At 38.1% G+C, this 19,657-nt stretch overlaps 1 protein-coding gene across 2 annotated transcripts in view; it reads left to right on the forward strand.

Moving 5' to 3' along the window:
* The first annotated feature begins 217 nt into the window (after window positions 1-217).
* PAX5 (paired box 5) overlaps window positions 218-19,657 on the forward strand; it is a 348,343-nt gene continuing 328,903 nt past the window's right edge. Inside the window, exons 1-3 of one of the 2 annotated variants that reach the window (XM_061634654.1) lie at window positions 218-387; window positions 7,907-8,072; window positions 13,510-13,707. In XM_061634654.1, the coding sequence (XP_061490638.1) occupies window positions 345-387; window positions 7,907-8,072; window positions 13,510-13,707 (407 nt within the window). In that variant the 5' untranslated portion in view covers window positions 218-344. The remainder of the gene's footprint in view (window positions 388-7,906; window positions 8,073-13,509; window positions 13,708-19,657) is intronic. The other variant, XM_061634664.1, reaches the window with a different exon arrangement.

Here is a 19,657-nt window from a genome sequence, read left to right on the forward strand (position 1 = left end):
GGAAGGGCGACTCCAGAGAACCGGTGGCGGCATCCAGTGTGTCCAAGACACCCCCTTCCCAAGCCCCTTCCATCGGAAAGGAATAACTTCCCCAAGGATTTCTCTGGTTCTTTGCTGTTGGCTCGGAGGGCGATCTTGTCGCATCGTATTTGTTTTCGTTTCTCTCAAACAAAATTATTACAAGCAACACTTACGTGACCCTTCCACTCAAAAATAAACCACCCCTTCCCCAGAAAGAAAGAAAGAAAGAAAGAAAGAAAGAAATCCCAGGGAGTTTAGCTTAACCTGATCTGAAAAACAAAAAAGCCTCAGCTTGCCTCGAGCTGCGTGGACCGCCAGCCCAGATGGAAATACACTGTAAGCACGACCCGTTTGCAGCGATGCATAGTAAGTAGAGGCGGCTGGTTCAGTCACCCCCCCCCCCACATTTAAGGACCGAGTCGGCCACCAAGCCTTTGCCCCGCTCCACAAAGCAGTCGCAGAGTGTTTACTTGTTTAACTGGGAGGTGTGGGAGGAAAGGAAGGAGGAAAAGCTGCTGTAGCCGAGATATCTGCCTTCGGGCATCACTAGGGAGGGATGGCAGTATTTGACTTGCTGTTTGCAGAAGGATGGCGAGTGCGACGCATTGCCCAGCTTGCCTCCTCCTCCAGTTATTCCTCTGTCCAGTTATTCCCCTTGTGGTTTCGGTGGAGTTAGAAACAAAACAAAAAACCAACCTACACACACACAAACACACACACATCCTGGACTACAGTATGTAGGCAATGGAAATCTTTCCCTTTTTGGAATTCATGATTTAGGACACGATCCAGCCAAAGTTAAAGCATTTTGAAGTGTAATTAATTTGAAGTGCAATCAATTTCAATGGGAGGGTTTAAAGCATGTGCCCTTCTTCCCACACCATGGGACTTAAACTGGTTCGCTCTGGTTGGTTTGTGCTTATTTTAAAACATCATCATCATCGCTATCAATATTTTAATACAACAAAAGTCTCAGTAGAGGATTCTAAGGCGTAGCCTTGAATGTCTTCAGCGCAGGTTAATTGCTGTTAGAAAAGCAAACGAAATCCAGAAAGAGCAGTAGAGTTAGTCCTAATGTTACAGGCACCCCCTATTCTAAATGCATTTAGGCAAGTAGATCGCATGTCAGATCTCCTTACACTTGCATAACGGTACACCTTGCAGAGCTTTCCTATGTATGTCTACTCAGAAATAAGCCTAGCTGAGTTCAATAGGGCTTACTCTTTTTACTGTGATTTATTTGTTCCTCTCTTCCATCCACTTATTCTGTGTGTGTCTCTGTGTATCTTACAAAATTCAGGGTGGCCCTACTTGACTTTTCATTTTTTCCTGTTTAGTTTGCAAATATGGATTGGAGGGAGAAAAGGTCTTAGAAGAAATAACAATTAAAAACACCAAGATTATTTTAACGCCCTTCTAAAGAATTTCAGAAAGATTTCAGAAACTCCTTCCCTTTTCTATAGAAAATGCAAACTGGATTTAAAAGTTACCAAAACAATACAAAACAAAACAAAGAAGAAAAGTTTAGTCTGTAGTAGCAACATCTTGCTAATGTTTTCTTAACATGCGATTTTAGAATTAAAAGTGATCAGCAGTTTTTAAATAAGAGTAGTTTGATCTCAAAATAAGTTTAAAAAGGCAAACGTGAAGACTAAATAAGTCAGAATGTTTAAAAGGACCTTAAATATTGGAAGTTTAAGTCAGCAGGTCGTTGTGTAATGTGTTTTCTTGAGATTTGTTGTGCTTGAGAGGGCTGGAGGAGATTTATCCATTAACACAATGTTATGTGAAATGACATCTTCTCTCATGGTGAGTTAAACGCCGGATTAGATCCAGAGATTTCAAGGAAATATAGGGTAGAACTAATCGCATTTCCCTTATGCATAAGAGCCTTTTAGCCAAAACGGATTTTCTTTTCTAAGTAAAAGTCTATGTGATCTATCTATCTACCCATCCATCCGGTCTTCCCTTCAAATAAAACAATTTCATATTAGATCACTGGATACTTGCAGAAAGCACAACACAGAACAATCAGATTGCAAAATTACCTGGGAAGTATTTAAGGGCCCTCACCTACAGTAGGAGGGGAGTACAATCTTCATAGCTGAAATTGGCTGGAAATGTTAAGACTACTGATGTGTGCGCGCGCCTCAGTCTAGCACTGGAGGAAAAAGGCTTTAAAATACGAATATCAAAAGGAGCCTTCTTTTCTCTTTTCTTTCCTCCCTGCCCCCCTTGCCTTTGTGCTAATTTGAAGAGAGAGAGAGAGACCATGTGCGTGGAAGCTACCAGGGGACTAGGGGTTTCCCCCATTAACCTAAATAATGATAAATCGATAACTTCTTCAGGAATTTAAGAAGAACAAAACCAAACACATACAAAGGGGGGGGGAGAGCATCCGCCCTGAGTCTTATACTTCCCCGCTTTTTCAGTCCCTTCGCGATTATGTTATTTAAAAGCTGTTCCGGTAAAAGGAGCCAGTTGTTGCTCTTGGTTCCCAACACAGCGGGTGGGAATGTGACTGACAATCTTTACGGTACATGAATATCACTGCGCCGCTTTCTGCCAGAAAACGCGTTTGTTTTGTAAGAGGCGCCGAAACATCGGTTTAAGTCCACAGAGAAGCCGACCCCTCCTATAAGAAGAAAACCCGTAATAGGTTTCCTCTGGACCATCCAGAAAACAACTGACTTTCTAAACTAAGCACAGCCTTTGATTATAAAGAAGTCTGTACTATATTAATCTACTTCATATGAATCTATTTTTAGATTGGGTCTGAACCAAGGCTGCGCTTTGGAGCTGGAGCTAGATTAACGGTCTCTTAAACAAGGGAACTCCCTGGAAATAGGAACAGGAAAATGACTGAAAAGTCCTCTGCAAAAGCCACAGAAATCACCTCCGGATACATCTGATGGCTCCTCATTTCGGCAGCCCCGATATATGTTTTGGTCGGCCCCCCGGAAACACACGTTTTCTCACGTTACCCACTAGAAGCATCAGAACACACAGGCAGGATAAAACCTTCATGCCCCATTGTAGCAGTACCTTGGAAAATTAGACCCTTTGTAGGTGGACAGAAAACCAGAGAAGATTGAAAATGTCTTGTTTCTATGTCTGTCGTGTCTCTGACTCTCTCTCTCCATTTCTTTATAGTAGTTTTCATCTTTACTGACAATTCATTGTGTATATTTTCTACATCGATTAAACTAGTTGATAGCCTGAGTTTTAAACTGAAAGTTTTGCATACTCCACTTACTTGATGTATTAGCTTGAATTGACCTGACTTTTCAATTAGCACGACAGAGCTGGGCAGACTTGGGAAGAGATCTTTTACTTACTTCTAGGCAAACGAGGATATTATTTACAATCTCTCCAGGCTCGTCATCCATCATCATATGTATGGAAAACTTTCCCTCTTGGTTACCTCTTCCTCTCATAAAGTTTTACTCTTTTAACACACTACAGTATTCAGTCATTTGTTTCTGAGGCCAACAGTTCATTTACACTAAAGGTATATTGAAACCAAGTCAGAATTCTTCTCACTAAAGAAAATGCACCTGGGGTGCTGATGCTTCCAGCTAACACTCTCGGTGATGGCTCATTCAAATTATGAAGGGTTGCTGACTTCCCAAGCCAAAAATCTCAGCTCAACCAATGTTTGCCACCCCTGGCCTTCCCCATCGGCAGTATGTAAGCCCTGCGAGTGCATGGAGAGTCTGCAAGCCAAGGGAAGAAATTATTCGGTATTATACTAAATATATATGTATGTTAAGTGCTGAGTCTGCTGATCAACATCAGGGATACTTTTTTAAGGATGAGCTGCAGATAAACCTCTGCATGTGATCCAAATGAGCAAATAATAATAATAATTGACCAGATAACCAACTGGTCCAGATAAAGCTGGGGAGTGTGTTAAAGCATGGACGTGTCAAAAAGATAAACTTAACAAGAAATCATGTGCAATAGACAAAGAGAAACGGCATAAAGTTCAGACGTACCATATATATATATATATATATATATATATATATATATATATATATAGTGCATTTGTTTATGGACTGCTAGTGAGTTTTAGTCCACTATGTGTGAATGCTAGCCCCCCTCCCTGTCCCATATACCCTTCTCCTATCTCCCCTGCCCACATTTTAGTAAAGTAATGAGCATTTGTGATTCATCAGTTTTATAAAACTTTGTATCCAAACAAACTCAAGGCTTAAGAAGGACTGGCCCTTTTTATGCATATGCATATATCTTGTTCTCCCTTTTCTGATGGTTTAGTGACTATATATCTATCTATAGCCTGGGGCCCTTGAAGGAAGCACTGGATGAAAATATGATCAATAAAATAATAAACAGCTACTTAGGTCACAGGCACAGCTATATATAGCAATACATTTAGCCACGTGTGCATTTACATAGTTTAGTCTGTTTTGCAGATCTCTAATACAGATTAACTGCATGCACATTGGTAGAAAATGGGAAAGATCCCTGCAGAACTCCCTTCACTGGTACACAGCATCTCTCTCTCTCTGTGTGTGTGTGTGTGTGTGTGTGTGTGTGTGTGTCTGTCTGTCTGTCTGTGTGTCTGTGTGTCTGTCTGTCTGTCTGTCTTACTCACTCACTCACTCATGCGCCCAGCTTCACTGTGGAAGTTTTTCCAGGAGCTAATTCTATTGCGGAAATTTGCTGTTCCAGGTTTACTAAATCGCTGTAAGCTAATTTCCCTGTCTGGGACAGATCAGTTATCCCAAGGAGACAAGGAATCTTATTTTGGGACCAACAACGAGCAATAACTTATCAGGGCTGAGCTAATTTGCATTCTGAGAACAAACTATCTGATCGCTCTAGATCTCGTGAGCTTTAATGTGCTTGGATGTTCCTGGAAGCAATGAAGGTCTGATCTATTGTTGTTTGTCCAAGCGCTTTGCCTTCACTTTGATCCCCTACATTAAAACACCTAGAACTTCTAGCTGGTGATGGAGAATTTCTGGTCTGATAATAGAGAAGGCACACACTGGAGTATCCCCACGGATGGATCGTTTTCTTTTCATTTAAACTAGTTATTCCCTTTCCATTCCATAAATTTCTCCAGCCAGTAAGGTGAAGGGCATAAATTCGTGTCCCCTTTAACTGCCAGTGAGAGACCCTGAAAGGACTTGTGTGCAGTTTCTTTTAGCTCCGCTTCCACATTCTAAGAACTGCAGACCCAGCCCATCGAGGAAAAGAGTGCAGGTCGGTCAGATTTAATAGCAACCTGTCCCAGGCTTTGGTAGGGAAGGGTGGTTTTTCTGGCATTCTTCCCAGTCCATATAGAGTCAGAATGGAAACTCAGAATGCCTTCTTACTTTTATTTTCATTTTATATTGGATGAAAATTAAAGGGCTTTAGGCTTGGAACTGGCCATTGGGGGAGGGTGGGGGGAAGAAAGTAATATTTCTGGAAACAGAATTTCACCATCATCTATTTGTGTCTATGCGTCTCTCTCTCTCTCTCTCTGTGTATCTTTTAGCTTTCCTAAAACATCTGTTTGTTTAAACTTGCTTACTGTTTTTACTGCTCACTAGCCTAGCATTGAGCATTATATATACATGCAAGGCCTCTAATTCAGGAAAAGTGATTACCTGCCCCCCCACTACAAACCTTTACAAGGATGGAATATTAACCCGCTGTTTACTTTGGCTCCAATCCTGTGCTCTGTTAGATTGCTTAAACCCCACCAACACCAATGGGTTTTAAGCAGACCAGGTGTGAGTAGGACTGCATCCATTACCTCTTTTATTAACATATTTGAGCCAGGGTGTCCAGGATAGTCTGTTTTTTGTTAGAATTAGAGTTTTCTATAACCTTTATCCACCAGGATGTGAGGGAATCCCCCCTTCTGTTTACAAGTTGTCCCCCACCCCTTTCTCTATCTTTTTCTTTCTCTTCCACTCATAAATCATCTTTACACTTGGATATTACAGTAACAGTAATCTCCTGTTTGTAACTTTGTTGACTTGTTGGGCTATGTCAGTGCTTCATTCTTGGATTTACCTAACTAGTCCAGGTACTCTAATTTTGTTAAGTTCAGCTGGGTTTCATTTTCTTTCAACTGTCTTATCAGTTTCAGCTTGGAAGATGGAACTCTGCATAACTTCTAGAGCAGGGATATATGGCTGTCGAAGCAAACTGATAAATCAGACCCCTCTCCTCATTGCTGCAGTATAGGATTTTAAACCAATATAGATTACATCCAAATATATAGCTACTCAAGACCTTAAAGTATACAGTCCCTTTGCCTAATTTTGACTTTGCAAACTTGTAATTTTGGAGGGTTTTCATGTAGCCAACATAGTGAACAATATTTAACAGCACCACATCTACTGGGGTAAAAATAATGACTGAAAACCATATTCTTTCAACATATTACTAGGCTGTACCCGTTTAATTTAAAAACTCCTGTCTTTATTGGTTCAGACAAAATATTAGAGCTCAAAATGAAGGCATCAGTAAAACAAAGAAAGCACAAAGTGAACTTGCCAAACTTCATTTTCAGGGCAGAACATTTTTAGTCATAGCTAGTCAGATGAAAAATTAAAAAAATCAGTTTGTAACATGACAAGGAACTTCAGTAAGAATCTGTACTTTGTTGACTCAAAACTAACTCTACTAATCAAGTAGTTACTGTGGATTTTTCATATGTTGTGACAGTTTTAGAGGATGTTTGGCAAAATCTGAGAGCAGTTTATCAATTGTAAAAATATTTGATTTAAATTTTAAGTGGTTTATATATGTAACTCATTTGTTTAACACAGAAACAGTTTGACTTGTCAGCTGATTCTGTACCGTTCAAGTCCTCTGTAAATAGAGAGATTAGCTTATTACTTTTGCTCAATTGTTGCTAGTGATGCTGGTTATTGCAATTATTTGTTTTCAACATTGCCATTTCTCTATTATAAGTGGTTTGCATACTTAACAATTTGGGAGTTAATTATATTTTTTCAGTTAGGTACATGCCACTATATTTCATGCTCACTGATTTTACCTAGTTAGCTGCTATTCATATAGTTGAGAACCATTTCACACCAGATATATGTTTCATCTTGCTAAAGGAGAGTAGTGAAAATGTACACACACAAAGAATAATGTACTAAGTTTGGCGGAGTCAGGTTTGTAGGATCCTAATGTTTTCAGAAGCTGTTGCAGCTAGAAGTTATTGCATATACATATATTTATATGTATCTAGAGGACATTCATAATTAAACTGTGATTTTGAAAGAAAAAGTGAATGTTTTGGCAAAGTCCACTTTTAAATCAAATTTGCTAAATTTGACCACATTTTTCTCATAGAGGAAAATGTTTTGACCTTCTTTTCTATCCAAGGTAGATAGCAACCCTGATCCTAAACACATTTACTTGGAAGTAAGTCTTATTGATCTCAATGGTACTTAAAAGTGAATGGGCTAAGGATTTCATCCTTTATATCCACCCTTAAATCAGATAGTCAAAATACATGATTTTACACTGCCAGATTATTTTAAGGGTTTTCTTACAAATAACTTTTGAGAGATGGTTTTGCAAACCAGAGGCCTGATTCTCATGCTACATAATCCTGGGTAATTATTGAAGTAATTAGAGTTACACAAGTGTAAAATTTCTATCAGTGTCAAATTAGGTCTCAGTAAATAACATTGTTCCTCCTGCTCTCAGCAAATAAACCATAGCCAGCATTTTAGAAATGCTGAGCTGAAACTCTTGTTAAGAAGTTGCCCAGTGCTTAATGATAGATGGGAATCTATAGCTAAAACAGGCCTTCTGTTAGCATCTTCTAAACAGTCACAAAGATGTATTTTTTCTCTGCTTGTTTTTGTTTTTGTTTTTGCTTCTCCCCCATATGTTTCAGGACATGGAGGAGTGAATCAGTTAGGGGGTGTTTTTGTGAATGGTCGACCACTCCCTGACGTAGTCCGCCAAAGGATTGTGGAACTTGCCCATCAAGGTGTCAGACCCTGCGACATTTCCAGGCAACTACGGGTCAGCCATGGCTGTGTCAGCAAAATTCTTGGCAGGTAAAAGGAGATAAGTGAATCCTTTGATTCTTAAAGATTCTTAAAGAGAAAATATAAAATGCTGTTTTGTTATTAGAGTGTATTACAAGAAACAGTTTAGCTCATGACTAGGCAGAATTCTTGGGAGATAATCCAATGTTGACAAGAGTTTCTGGCAAATCCGTAGGTGTGGGTATATGCATTTATTTTATTTATTATTTATTATATACTTCCTACTGAATATTTTGGCAAGTTTGTGAGTCATCTCAATGCTATGGAAAATTACTATTCAATAAATTGTACGATTTTGGTTTCTAAGAAACATTCTGCTTTAGCAATTCAAATAATGATGGTACAGAAATATCCAACAGAACAGTGTAAACCATGTTGAAACCATTGGAAATCGATGAATGCAACTCTGCATTGGATTGTGGCCATAGTGTTTCTTTGGATGATTGTAAAATTAAGCTGTTTAAATCATGTTTTATTTGTGAAATGAAATTAATTTGCATACAGGAAATAAGAAGCAGTGTGATTATTAATAATCTTAATTTTTGAACTTCAAGTGAACCCATCTGTTCACAATGGAAATGTTCTAAACCTCGTAGGAACAGCAGAATACTTTTTAAAATGAAGAGGGTAATTACCATCATTTCAGAATGTAAAGTACAACCTGACCTATGCTGAGGACTTGTGTGATTATAGGCACATCATGTTTTTGAACATGGTGTGATATAATGCTCTAAATGTTCTTTTCATTTAAATAAACTAGCCAGATAGATTAAACTGATATAAGGTGACAGATAGATCACAACAATCAGGTATTGGCTCTTAAAAAGGAGAGTTTGTTTAATGTACCACACCACCGTGCTTTCCATCATATTCATAATACCTTTTCCCTTAGTAACAGAAAGCTTATACCACAATACCTTAAGATGTCACAGAATTCTTTGTTGTCTCTCTCCCCCCACTTCTTCCCCAGTATCTTTAGAAGAGTCTGGACAGGTTATTTGCTATCTATTAGTACTTTATTTTTCACCTGCCTAACTTAGAAAAAGTTAAGGTTTTGGTTGCATTTGTTTTGTATAAATGTTTGATTAATTTCGGCTGCAATCCTATGCATGCTTACATGTAAGTTCTATTGAAGACAGTGGAGTTTGCATCTGAGTAAACATGCATAGAATACAACTTACAGATTTTTATCATGAATTTTTCAACAGCATATCAATATTTTAAATATTACTTCCATTCGTATCTCTCCTGTTCTTCCATTGACTCTTTAAAAAAGCTATTCATAGTGTATTTGTAAAGATTTGTTCTATGTGTTGCACATAGAAAACATCCTTAGAAAGTTGTGCAATTTCACACTAACTAGAGCAGAACTCTCATAGAGAATAAATTCAATAAATTATGCTTTCTTTTTGTAAGGGCATCTTTCACTACATAAAGTTCCTTGACTACGAATGCAAAACCAGTGCTCTTTATATTAAAACATGAACAAATCTGCAATGAATTAAATTGTTCTTCAAAGTGTCCTGTGATTGCAAATCTGTACTATATCCTTATTCTCTATATGGCTATGAAATCCTTAGAGTCAATTGTAGGGTGTAGAGAAGGTCAGCAGATACAAGCAGACCTGGATATTTTCTGTCTTAGATCTATTTGACATAACACCAATTCACTGGATTAAAGATAATGATTTTATACTGCCATGTGTGGAAAGTCAAGGTAACAAGCTGCAGTTCTAACCCCCTTACTCTGGAGGTGTTCAGCTATCTTTAAAGGAAATACTCTTGAGTAAGTAGCCTCAGGACTGGATCCTTAAATGTTCTGTGTTTGATATCCCCTAAAAGAGACAAGATAACAAACTCAAGAAAAAGCCTGTCAGAGACATCAGTAGTATTAAGACTGTGCAACTACAGATTTTTTCAAGTTTTATTTGTGATGCCAGAACAGGACAACAATATTTTGCATGATCTCTGGAATATCATCTATGTGCTATTTTTAATAACTAGTGTGAATGGCAACAGTTTTGTGACAGTTCATTTTTGCTTTCTCCTGTCCTGACTGTAGCCACTTTGAAGATTAGTTTATTTCTGTTAGTATCAGTGAATAAAAACTAATAAATAAGGAACTCATTTACCTACCAGAGAGAATATCTATGTTTCTGAATAGATTTGCCACTAGATACATTTGCATTACTACGGAGATAAGAATTGAGTTCTGGAGCTTTGTCATTTAAGTTGTCAGCAATAAATTGGAATTTCATAGCTCATTATTTTCATAACTAATAATTACAGTTGGTAAAATGCCACTGTAATTGGAGCATGCTCTCTCTCTGTATATATATAAAAAATCAAAGGAACCCACGCAGAAAATAAACTTGATTCTAAATTTTGGAACCAGTATTTCTTAATTTACTACTTTTAAGTAAAACCTTGGCACAAAACAAATAGTGGTGAACCATTCAACATCAACAAATTGTTTCTGTATTTAATAGTTTGTTGCTGAGCCATCTTAGCTATGCATGTATAACTGATTTTGCTTGTGGATATTAACAATTATACTACTATTAATGTGTAATAAGACTGAGCGGGCCTGGGTTTAGACTCTTCTTTTCAAGACTGGACATGGTATTCTGGGAGCTGTGGTCTCCTCAAACTGTACATTAAGTTATATGTGAGTGCAGTTTGCCTTATGATGGTTGTTCATATCACAAAGGAAAATTTGGTCTGATATGAAATTTAACTACCCTAACATTAGTGGAAAATAAAAGTTGTGTTTGGATAGTTCAGTAATTTTCGATTCCTGAAATCAGGTCCACTTATTTTGTTGACCTTTATTCAGAATCCTGTTTACTCACACTTTTAAAATATGAGTGGCATTTTCACCTACTAATGAAATATAACACTCTCAGATCAGGTCCACTCCAAATTTGCTTAGCTTAAGTAGTGTTATAGCACTTGCCAGGATAGGGTTGTAGACTGAACACAGACCCATTAAGGAGCAAGTTAAATCTCACTACTGCCGTGATTTCACTAGGTGACTTAAGGCAAGCCATTGTTTAAAATCTTAGCCTACCCTTTCCAATGTGGGAGTAATAATACTGACCTACCTTACAGAACTGTTGTGTGGACTGCGTGTCAAGTGAACTGAAAACTCTAAAGTGCTATGTAACTGCTCAGTACTATTATTGAATGCTCACAGACCATTCAATGGGTGGAAAACCTGAGTTCAAATCCATTCTCAGCCATGAAGCTGACTGGGTAACCATGCACCAATCACTCTGTCTCTTAGCCTCACCTAACACAGGGTAAGGATAAAATGGAATAAAATGGAAGGGAAGGAATCATATATGCTATTTGGAGTAGTAAAAAGTAAAACAAAATAAAGCTGTTTGGGTCCTTAAATTTTAATTTTTAATGTTCAATGTATTTTATCCTGTACGTCGCCCAGAGTGGCTGGTCAACCAGCCAGATGGGCGACTAATAAATATAATAATAATAATAATAATCTATGATACAGAGTCCAGTTACTGAGGGATAAAAAGTGTGAAAGGATATGCAGAAAATAAACTTCCATTGTAAAAATAAAAAGTACTTCTCATATGTACAATGAGTTGAGTTCATAAGTACATTGTTTATTAGCCCAGTTATAATTGCTTAGACTGAACCTGATTCAGTTGTTTTATTTATTATTTATTATTTGATTTATATCCCGCCCTTCCTCCCAGCAGGAACTGTTGGTTTTGATGACAACAAACTGGTTTAAATTAAAGTTCTTAATTAAAGTTTTTAATCAGGCAGGGCTGATTAAAACAGGAGAGCCAGTGCACAAAGGCATTTAAATGGCTAGATTTCTTATGCATTGTTTGTCATACCAATGTGCACTATTAATTGTTTTATGATATTTATTGTATGTACAAGAAAATGTTATACCTTAGTTAGGTTCAGTGTAATAGACAGCTCTAATGAAAAGCTTAATCCATCCTTCCCTAACCTGGTGCACTCCAGATGTTTTGAACTACATCTCCTATAAGCCCCAGTCAGTAAAGCTTTGTTTCACTAGTATTGCTCAGATAAGCAAGAGCTGAACAGTGACTGTTTCTTCAAAAATCTTACAGAAATATAATGAACAGTGGATATAAGCAAGCTACGTATCCCACTGAAATCAATGGCAAAATTCTCATTGATTTTAATGCTTCTAGAATCTCATTTATGTGTCTTGACATTCTGATTAACCAGGATATTAGGGCCTGACAAAGGGCACCCAGAAAATATTTCTGTTTTTTAAAAATTTAAATTGTGTAAATTTCAATTTCATGAAAATGATGGGCACTAAACTATAGTTAGATGCTGGGTTCAAAATGCTGTTGTCTCTTTCTCACATTGGAATCAAACAGTAAATTAATCTTACTTTAATGTGACATGGGTGTCTGAGCCTTCCATATAGAACAATGATTAACAAAACAGATTTATTACATGGCTTGGCTAAAATTGTGGTATATAGCAATGTACACAAATAGTTGGGCTTTCCTTGTTGGGAATTCTCCTGCTGAGCTGCCGCTGGTGTGTTATCATGCCTGTTCTCAAAAATATGAATTCAGAAACCCACATAATCTTTGCTCTAGTTTACAGTAGCTGAGCATTAGACTCAAAGGGTGCAAGTTAAAAAAATTTCTGTAATGTAACTTTATCCATTTTATTGGTGCCAGTGTAGGACAAGTGCTTGGTAGATTCTTTTTTTAGTTTTATCAGAAAATTGCAATTGCTTACTGGGGGGAGTAGTCTCATTGATAGCCCGATAGAGCTTAGTTAATTGCAAAGGCAGCAGTTCAAAAACAAGGATAATTATTCCCACCCTGAAAATAGCAGTTAGTAAAAATGTATTTTCATTTTTGTACTTCACAGTTTCAAATGAAAAATAATGTAAACAAGAATTAAAATTGATGCATTTGTTTTGACTGCATTTATTTTTCCATGATATGGTTTGACCACTTCATTGCAAAACTATGGCAAGCCTTAAATAGTAATTTACTACGAATGAGATCAGTGCAAAAAAAAATAAAAAATAAAAATAAATTATGCTGGTGCCAATTTATTTTTTTTATTGTTGCTACCACAGATTAATAACACAAATTTCCAGTTAATTTGCAATGCTCGCTTGCCCTTTAAACTCACATCATGTTTATTGCCTTGTGGCCAGGAGAGAAAACACACACATGCACATATAGTTATATATAAAACAATCTATAATAGCAAATTTAAAAAAGAATTAGGACACAAATCAGGTGAAGTTAAACACTTAAGTCTTATTGATTTCAGTGGGAGAATTAAATACACGCCTTGCAACTTACTCGGGGACCATAATATTAGAATATATAATGGTCATGACCACTGAAAATGCATTCCTGTGAATTGATTGTAATTTTTTTCCCTTTCCTGAAATTTCATTGTAGGTACTATGAGACTGGAAGCATTAAGCCTGGAGTTATTGGGGGGTCAAAACCAAAGGTCGCCACACCCAAAGTAGTAGAAAAAATTGCAGAATATAAGCGCCAAAACCCCACCATGTTTGCCTGGGAGATCAGGGACAGGCTTTTAGCAGAGCGAGTGTGTGACAACGACACAGTGCCCAGTGTTAGCTCAATTAACAGGTAAGGATCTTCTGGACAGTACAAAGGGGATGCTTTTAGGCAGTGTTTACTATAATTGTCTGAAAATAAGGCAGGGCTATTTTGGTTACTTGTAAGGCTGTTTACATGTCTGAAATGCGTTCCTAGTAGTTTTGTAGTCTGTTTTTCATGCAGTTGTTTGATGCATTGAGCAGAGTGGGAAGAGGCGCCTTGTGAGAAATTTTCTGAAAGGCAGGATAAAAATAAATAAACAAACATAAACATAAACCTTTCTCTCCACAGCAACTCCTTCCTTCCTTCCTCCTTCCTTCCTTCCTTCCTTCCTTCCTTCCTTCCTTCCTTCCTTCCTTCCTTCCTTCCTTCCTTCCTTCCTTCCTTCCTTCCTTCCTTCCTTCCTTCCTTCCTTCCTTCCTTCCTTCCTTCCTTTCTGCAGTCCTAGACCCTGATGTTTGCAGTGTGAAAACTAGGAACAAAATTGATCTAATGCAAACAGGTCTGAGTCTAGAACTCTGGAATATGAACTGGAAAATGAGAATGGCCTAGTCTAGAACAAGTACCTCGTGTTCATATTTTTTCTAGATTACCTTCCACCTTTATTATTGATTAATTGAAAGTGAACCTGGAGAGACCAGTAACACATCTGCTAATAGAAACAAGCGTAGTAGAATCTAGAACGCAACTAGTATGTTCTCCAGTTTATTGACCTGTGCAATGTGTCTATTAAATCTTATGCAGCAGGATGATTAATTTTGCAACATTCTTTTCAGAGTCTTGCCTACAAAGTGCTATCTTAGATTGTGTATTATGAAGATTTTGTAATTTTGTACTTGTCTGGTGCATGAACAGTCATGCTTACAACAGGGGTGTCAATTATTATTTTTCTCAAGAAGCAATTACTGTCCCAGTTTGCATAATTGTAGTTCACCACACCAAAAGGAAAGTACATATTTAACGAGACAGCTGAAAGATAATGTGACTAGGATCCAGAATTTACTGTATGGTAGTTCTAGTTAAGTCTACCTTGTTGCCCCAAAAGAGATGGTTTCCAGATTGCATCCTTTGTGAATCATTATGTTAATTCTTGGGACATCAAATCCCAGTAGTGAAAAGTGTTAGTATTAAGAGATGCAGCACAATTCAAGTCTGGACTGTTTCAGATTCTAGCCTTGCCTACATACACTGATAGTATATTCCAGAATCCTCTGAGGCAATGCACAGGGTTTCTTTGCACAAGGCAATGAAAAACCTTGAGCTGATCCTACAGATTCTCATATATGCTATGTGTATCATGCACCTTTCCTTGTCTGCAGAATTTTGCAACAAGGGATATATCTTGATTTTTTTTTTTTAAAAATGATTTTAAATTTAGAAAGTTCACTGAAGTGGAATAGAAACACAATTTTCTATATTAAAAACAACTGAATAGAGTTTCCATGCAATTTAATATAATTGTTCTAATTATATTTAACAATATTCTCTTTGTACTGATGGATATGCAATAAATAGTTGCAGAATTATTTTATTAGTCCATTTAGATTTCTAAACATATTTGGAATCGTCATCAAATATTTAGCAATTTCCCCATATTATACTAAAGGAAAATGTAAAAAAAATAGTCAGGGTACAAAAGAAAGAAGAAATATGCTAGCTTTTCAAAACATTATTAATCCATTTAATATTTTCACTAGATATTTTGTAGTGGAAATGCACAGCTTCATACATATTAATAATCTGAAGAAAGTCATATTGAAATCAACAGGATAATTTAAGGCACTTCCAGGGTGCCACAATTTTTAGGAGGGATTCAACCACATATCAGCAAATCCAGGTTGAGCAGTTAAAGCTGATTTAGAACTCCTGTGCAACAAATCTGCTTCTGTAGGATAAAATTTGCTTGATGCAGCTTCATCAAAACCTCCCTGCAAACAAACTGGAACAAATGCCCAATAAATTGCTGATGTCATCTAACCTCTCTGCAAACTTTATGCAAACAAATCAGGATCAATGCATAATAAACTGGTTACCTGGAAGTTATCTTTTTTGCAGTTGAGTTATGTTCCATTGAATCCAATGGGTGTTAAAGTGCAACCAGCTTTGTTTTGGGGACAACTGTTAAATTTAGTGCCACTCAAAACGTTAAAGATTGACTTCTGTTCTCTAAACACTGATGATCATAAAGCATACCGTAATTTTTCTGCTTTTCCCAGTTCTAGGGTACTTTAATATGCTTTCATATATTTATTTACATGCCTGTTGCTATGAACATTGCTGGCAAAATTAAATGTTCCCAAGGTGTCTAGCTAAAATCAAACTGTACTATTTCGCATATTGCAAACACATTTATTAAAAAGGTTTTGCTAAAGCTTAGAAGTAAAATGAAGCTCAACCTACAGCCAAATCAATGTATTCCCATGGATGTCAATATGGCAAAGTTGGCAGAAGTCCAAACATTTCTGGGTTGCTTTGGGTTGCCTGATTTAGTTTTTGCCTTAAAATAATGTTTATATTTTATGCTGTCCAGCAACCATAGGCTTAGCTCTACAATCAGCTATATTCATGCCACTAGCAATACTTGTTACAAGGTATGCATTCCAATTCTACGCATATCTGGAAGTAAGTCCTGCTGATTTCAGTGAGACTTACTCCCTAGTAAGTACATATAGGATTGCTAACATAACAAAAGCTAAAAGCTTTTTGACTGATGCTTCTACCTGCCCCAAGTGAAGTTATTAAAATGCTTTAAAATTCGGTGTGCTGTAAAATAGTCCTGCTGATATCTTAACCTTTCCCTGGTCTTCATTTTGTAGAGGTCTGAAGAAATGAGTATTATTAAAGTCTCATTCTCTTCCTCATCTGGAGAGTAACAGGTTGAAGGCTGCTTTACAGAATAGGTCCTTATCCCAAGAAGCTTAGGTAGTGAAGGTAAACAACACAGAGAGAAATGAAAGATGGGGGAATGTAAAGTAACCAATCAACAACGGGAGGGAGAAGATTTATTTTTTACACTGATACCCATATGATTGCATTAAATATGGATATGTACACATAGATGCTTATATATGTACACCCCCCACAACATAGAACTGTTTCATGTGACCTCACATTATTTTCTGGGCCCACTGGAGAGGCAAAGGTGGATGGGAGTAAATGCAGGTATATAAACTTACATTTCACTTCATTTCCCATCATTCTTCTTTGTAAAATATTGGGTGAAAAATGCAGAGGTGGACTGCTTACCATATTATTATTATTATTATTATTATTATTATTATTATTATTATTATTATTATTATTGTTGTTGTTGTTGTTGTTGTTGTTGTTGTTGTTATTGTTGTTGTTATTGTTGTTGTTGTTATTATTATTATTATTATTAACCCTTCACCAGAAGGTCCCAAGGTTGGTCATAACAATATAAAATACAGCATTAAAAATAGTTTAAAAGAACTTACATTCACAACTAGAGAAGGTCATTAGAATACCAGCTGCTGGGGACAAGCACACACAGGGCTTTCAGAGAAAGGGGCTGAAAATATTATTAACAATATATATATGATGCGGCAGTTAAATCCTACTCCTAAGTAATGTGTTTGGGACTGAGAAGTTTTTCTAGTTGCTCTTTTCTTTCAATTCATTCCTCTAAGTCTGGTATTCTCAGCAGGATCTTGATACTACTCCAGTAACTGATAAAACATGGTGCAGGCCCAGCTGGGGCCTCTGCTTATGTTCGTTGTCTGCTGAGGATAAAAAAAAATGTTTGCAGGATGACAAGTAAACTTGAATCCACTCCTAGTGAATGAAATGCTTTATAGTTCTGGAAAGATAAGGTATAAGTGGAGGGACAATAGCAAATGGACAAATACATGCACTGACTGACACATAGAAAGTGTGTGCTCTTCTGTCTTGTACTGCACAACTTACAGTTTCCAGGAGAGGGCAAATTAATGTCTCTTGAAGGAGGGGCTATGGCTCTTTCAGCAAGTACATATTTCTGCAGAGCAGGAAAAATATTGATCAGACATGATAATTTCTAAGACAGAGAACAAATACATTGAGAAAATGTAGCTGTGCAGAGCATTATAGAGTTTGAATGTTATGTTAGAACCTAATAAAATCTAGTCCTATTCAGGGATGATTCATAGGTGGCATTCATTTTTGCTATGTAATGTTTGATGCAGTGAACACTTAAAAGCATGGGGCGAGGATGCGTGTCTATAAACATACAGTGGACATGAAACAGGAAGTTATGATCAACAGTGGCTCATCAGTTCATTCATCTGAATGTCCCTATTCCAGCCTTTGCCAAACAGGTGCCTTCCAGAAGAGTCCCTATCTCTGACCTGGCTGGCCAATACCCCACGTAGTGGAGAAAGCTATATCATGTGTGGAAGCATTCCTGCCCCTTGTTAGACCCAGGCTCACAAGTACATCTATCATATGACCCCTAGAAGCGTTATGTTTATCTTGGTCAACACCTACTGCTGCTGAGAAAGCAAGAAGCAGCTGGAAAAATAATTGTACCCATACCCACTCAAAATGATGAGGCAGACACCAAGCATATGGGTTAAGAACGTATTATTAATGCCAATTAAACCAACTGAACCAAATTAAACCAATTAAAGTAAATAACCTTTTAAGGAATAAACCAATTAAGCCGGATAGAAACTGAAAACCAAATTAAGCCAATTGTCCAAACTGAGATCTGCGGAGGGAACCTAGATTATTTTAAAAGATCAGTGTGGGCTCCTACAAATCTGGATGTTATGAAACTTAATTCTAGCAGCTCAGATTTTTGAGCAAGTAACCTTGGCTCTAGGCCATAGAGTAGTGAACTAGCTACTCCTGGCCTTTCATTGCTGGCACATTAATTGTGCCTAGGGTGTCGTGTCCATCTCACTCTCAACTCCAGCTTTGAGGCATTGAGTCTATGATCAGAACAGTCCTCAACGCGGGCTCCTGTCCTCAGCATCTGGCCTTGAGGCTTTGATGGATAGGTCTGAGGAAGCCCCATTTCACCTTCTAGAGGTGAGAAGGACAGGGGGAGTGCGAGCCTGTTCTTACTTGATCTCTCAGCGGCTTTTGATACCATTGATCATGGTATCCTTCTGGGCTGACTTGGTGAACTGGGTATTGGAGGCACTGTTTTACAGTGGTTCTGATCCTATCTCCAAGGTCGCTCTCAGAGAATAGCATTGGGTGACTGTCTTTCGGCCTCCTGGTATCTGTGCTGTGGGGTGCAGCAGGATACCATCTTGTCCCCCATGCTGTTTAACATCTATATGAAGCCCTTGGGAGCAGTCATCAGGAGCTTTGGAGCAAGGTGTCAGCAGTATGCTGATGATACCCAGCTCTATTTCTCTGTAACATCTGAATCGGGAGAGGCCGTGCAAGCCCTGGACCGCTGCCTGGACTTGGTGGTGGGCTGGATGAGGGCCTATAAACTGAGTCTGAATCCTAGCAAGATGGAGGGGCTGTGGGTTGGTGGTTCCCGAGTTCAGATAATTGGTTTGGACGGGGTCGTACTCCCTCAGAAAGAGCAGGTCCGTAGTCTGGGGGTGCTCCTGGATCCATCTTTGTCGCTAGAGCCCCAGGTGACCTCAGTGGCTAGGAGTGCCTTTTACCAGCTTTAGCTGGTGAGAAAGCTGCGGCCGTTTCTGGACTGGGATAGCCTGACCACTGTTGTCCATGCACTGGTAACCTCCAGGCTGGATTACTGTAATGTGCTCTATGTGGGGCTGCCCTTGAGGTTGGTCCGGAAGCTGCAACTGGTGCAAAATGCAGTGGCGAGACTGCTCACTGGGGCAGGATATCGCCAACATGTCACTCCGCTGCTGAAAGAATTGCACTGGCTGCCCATTTGCTACCTGGCCAAGTTCAAGGTTCTAGTTTTGGTGTACAAAGCCCTATACAGCTCGGGACCAGGATACCTGAAAGACCGTCTTACCCCTTATATACCCAGTCGATCACTGCGCTC

This window comes from Rhineura floridana, chromosome 1 (assembly GCF_030035675.1).
Source record: "Rhineura floridana isolate rRhiFlo1 chromosome 1, rRhiFlo1.hap2, whole genome shotgun sequence".
NCBI classification, from domain to species: domain Eukaryota; kingdom Metazoa; phylum Chordata; class Lepidosauria; order Squamata; family Rhineuridae; genus Rhineura; species Rhineura floridana.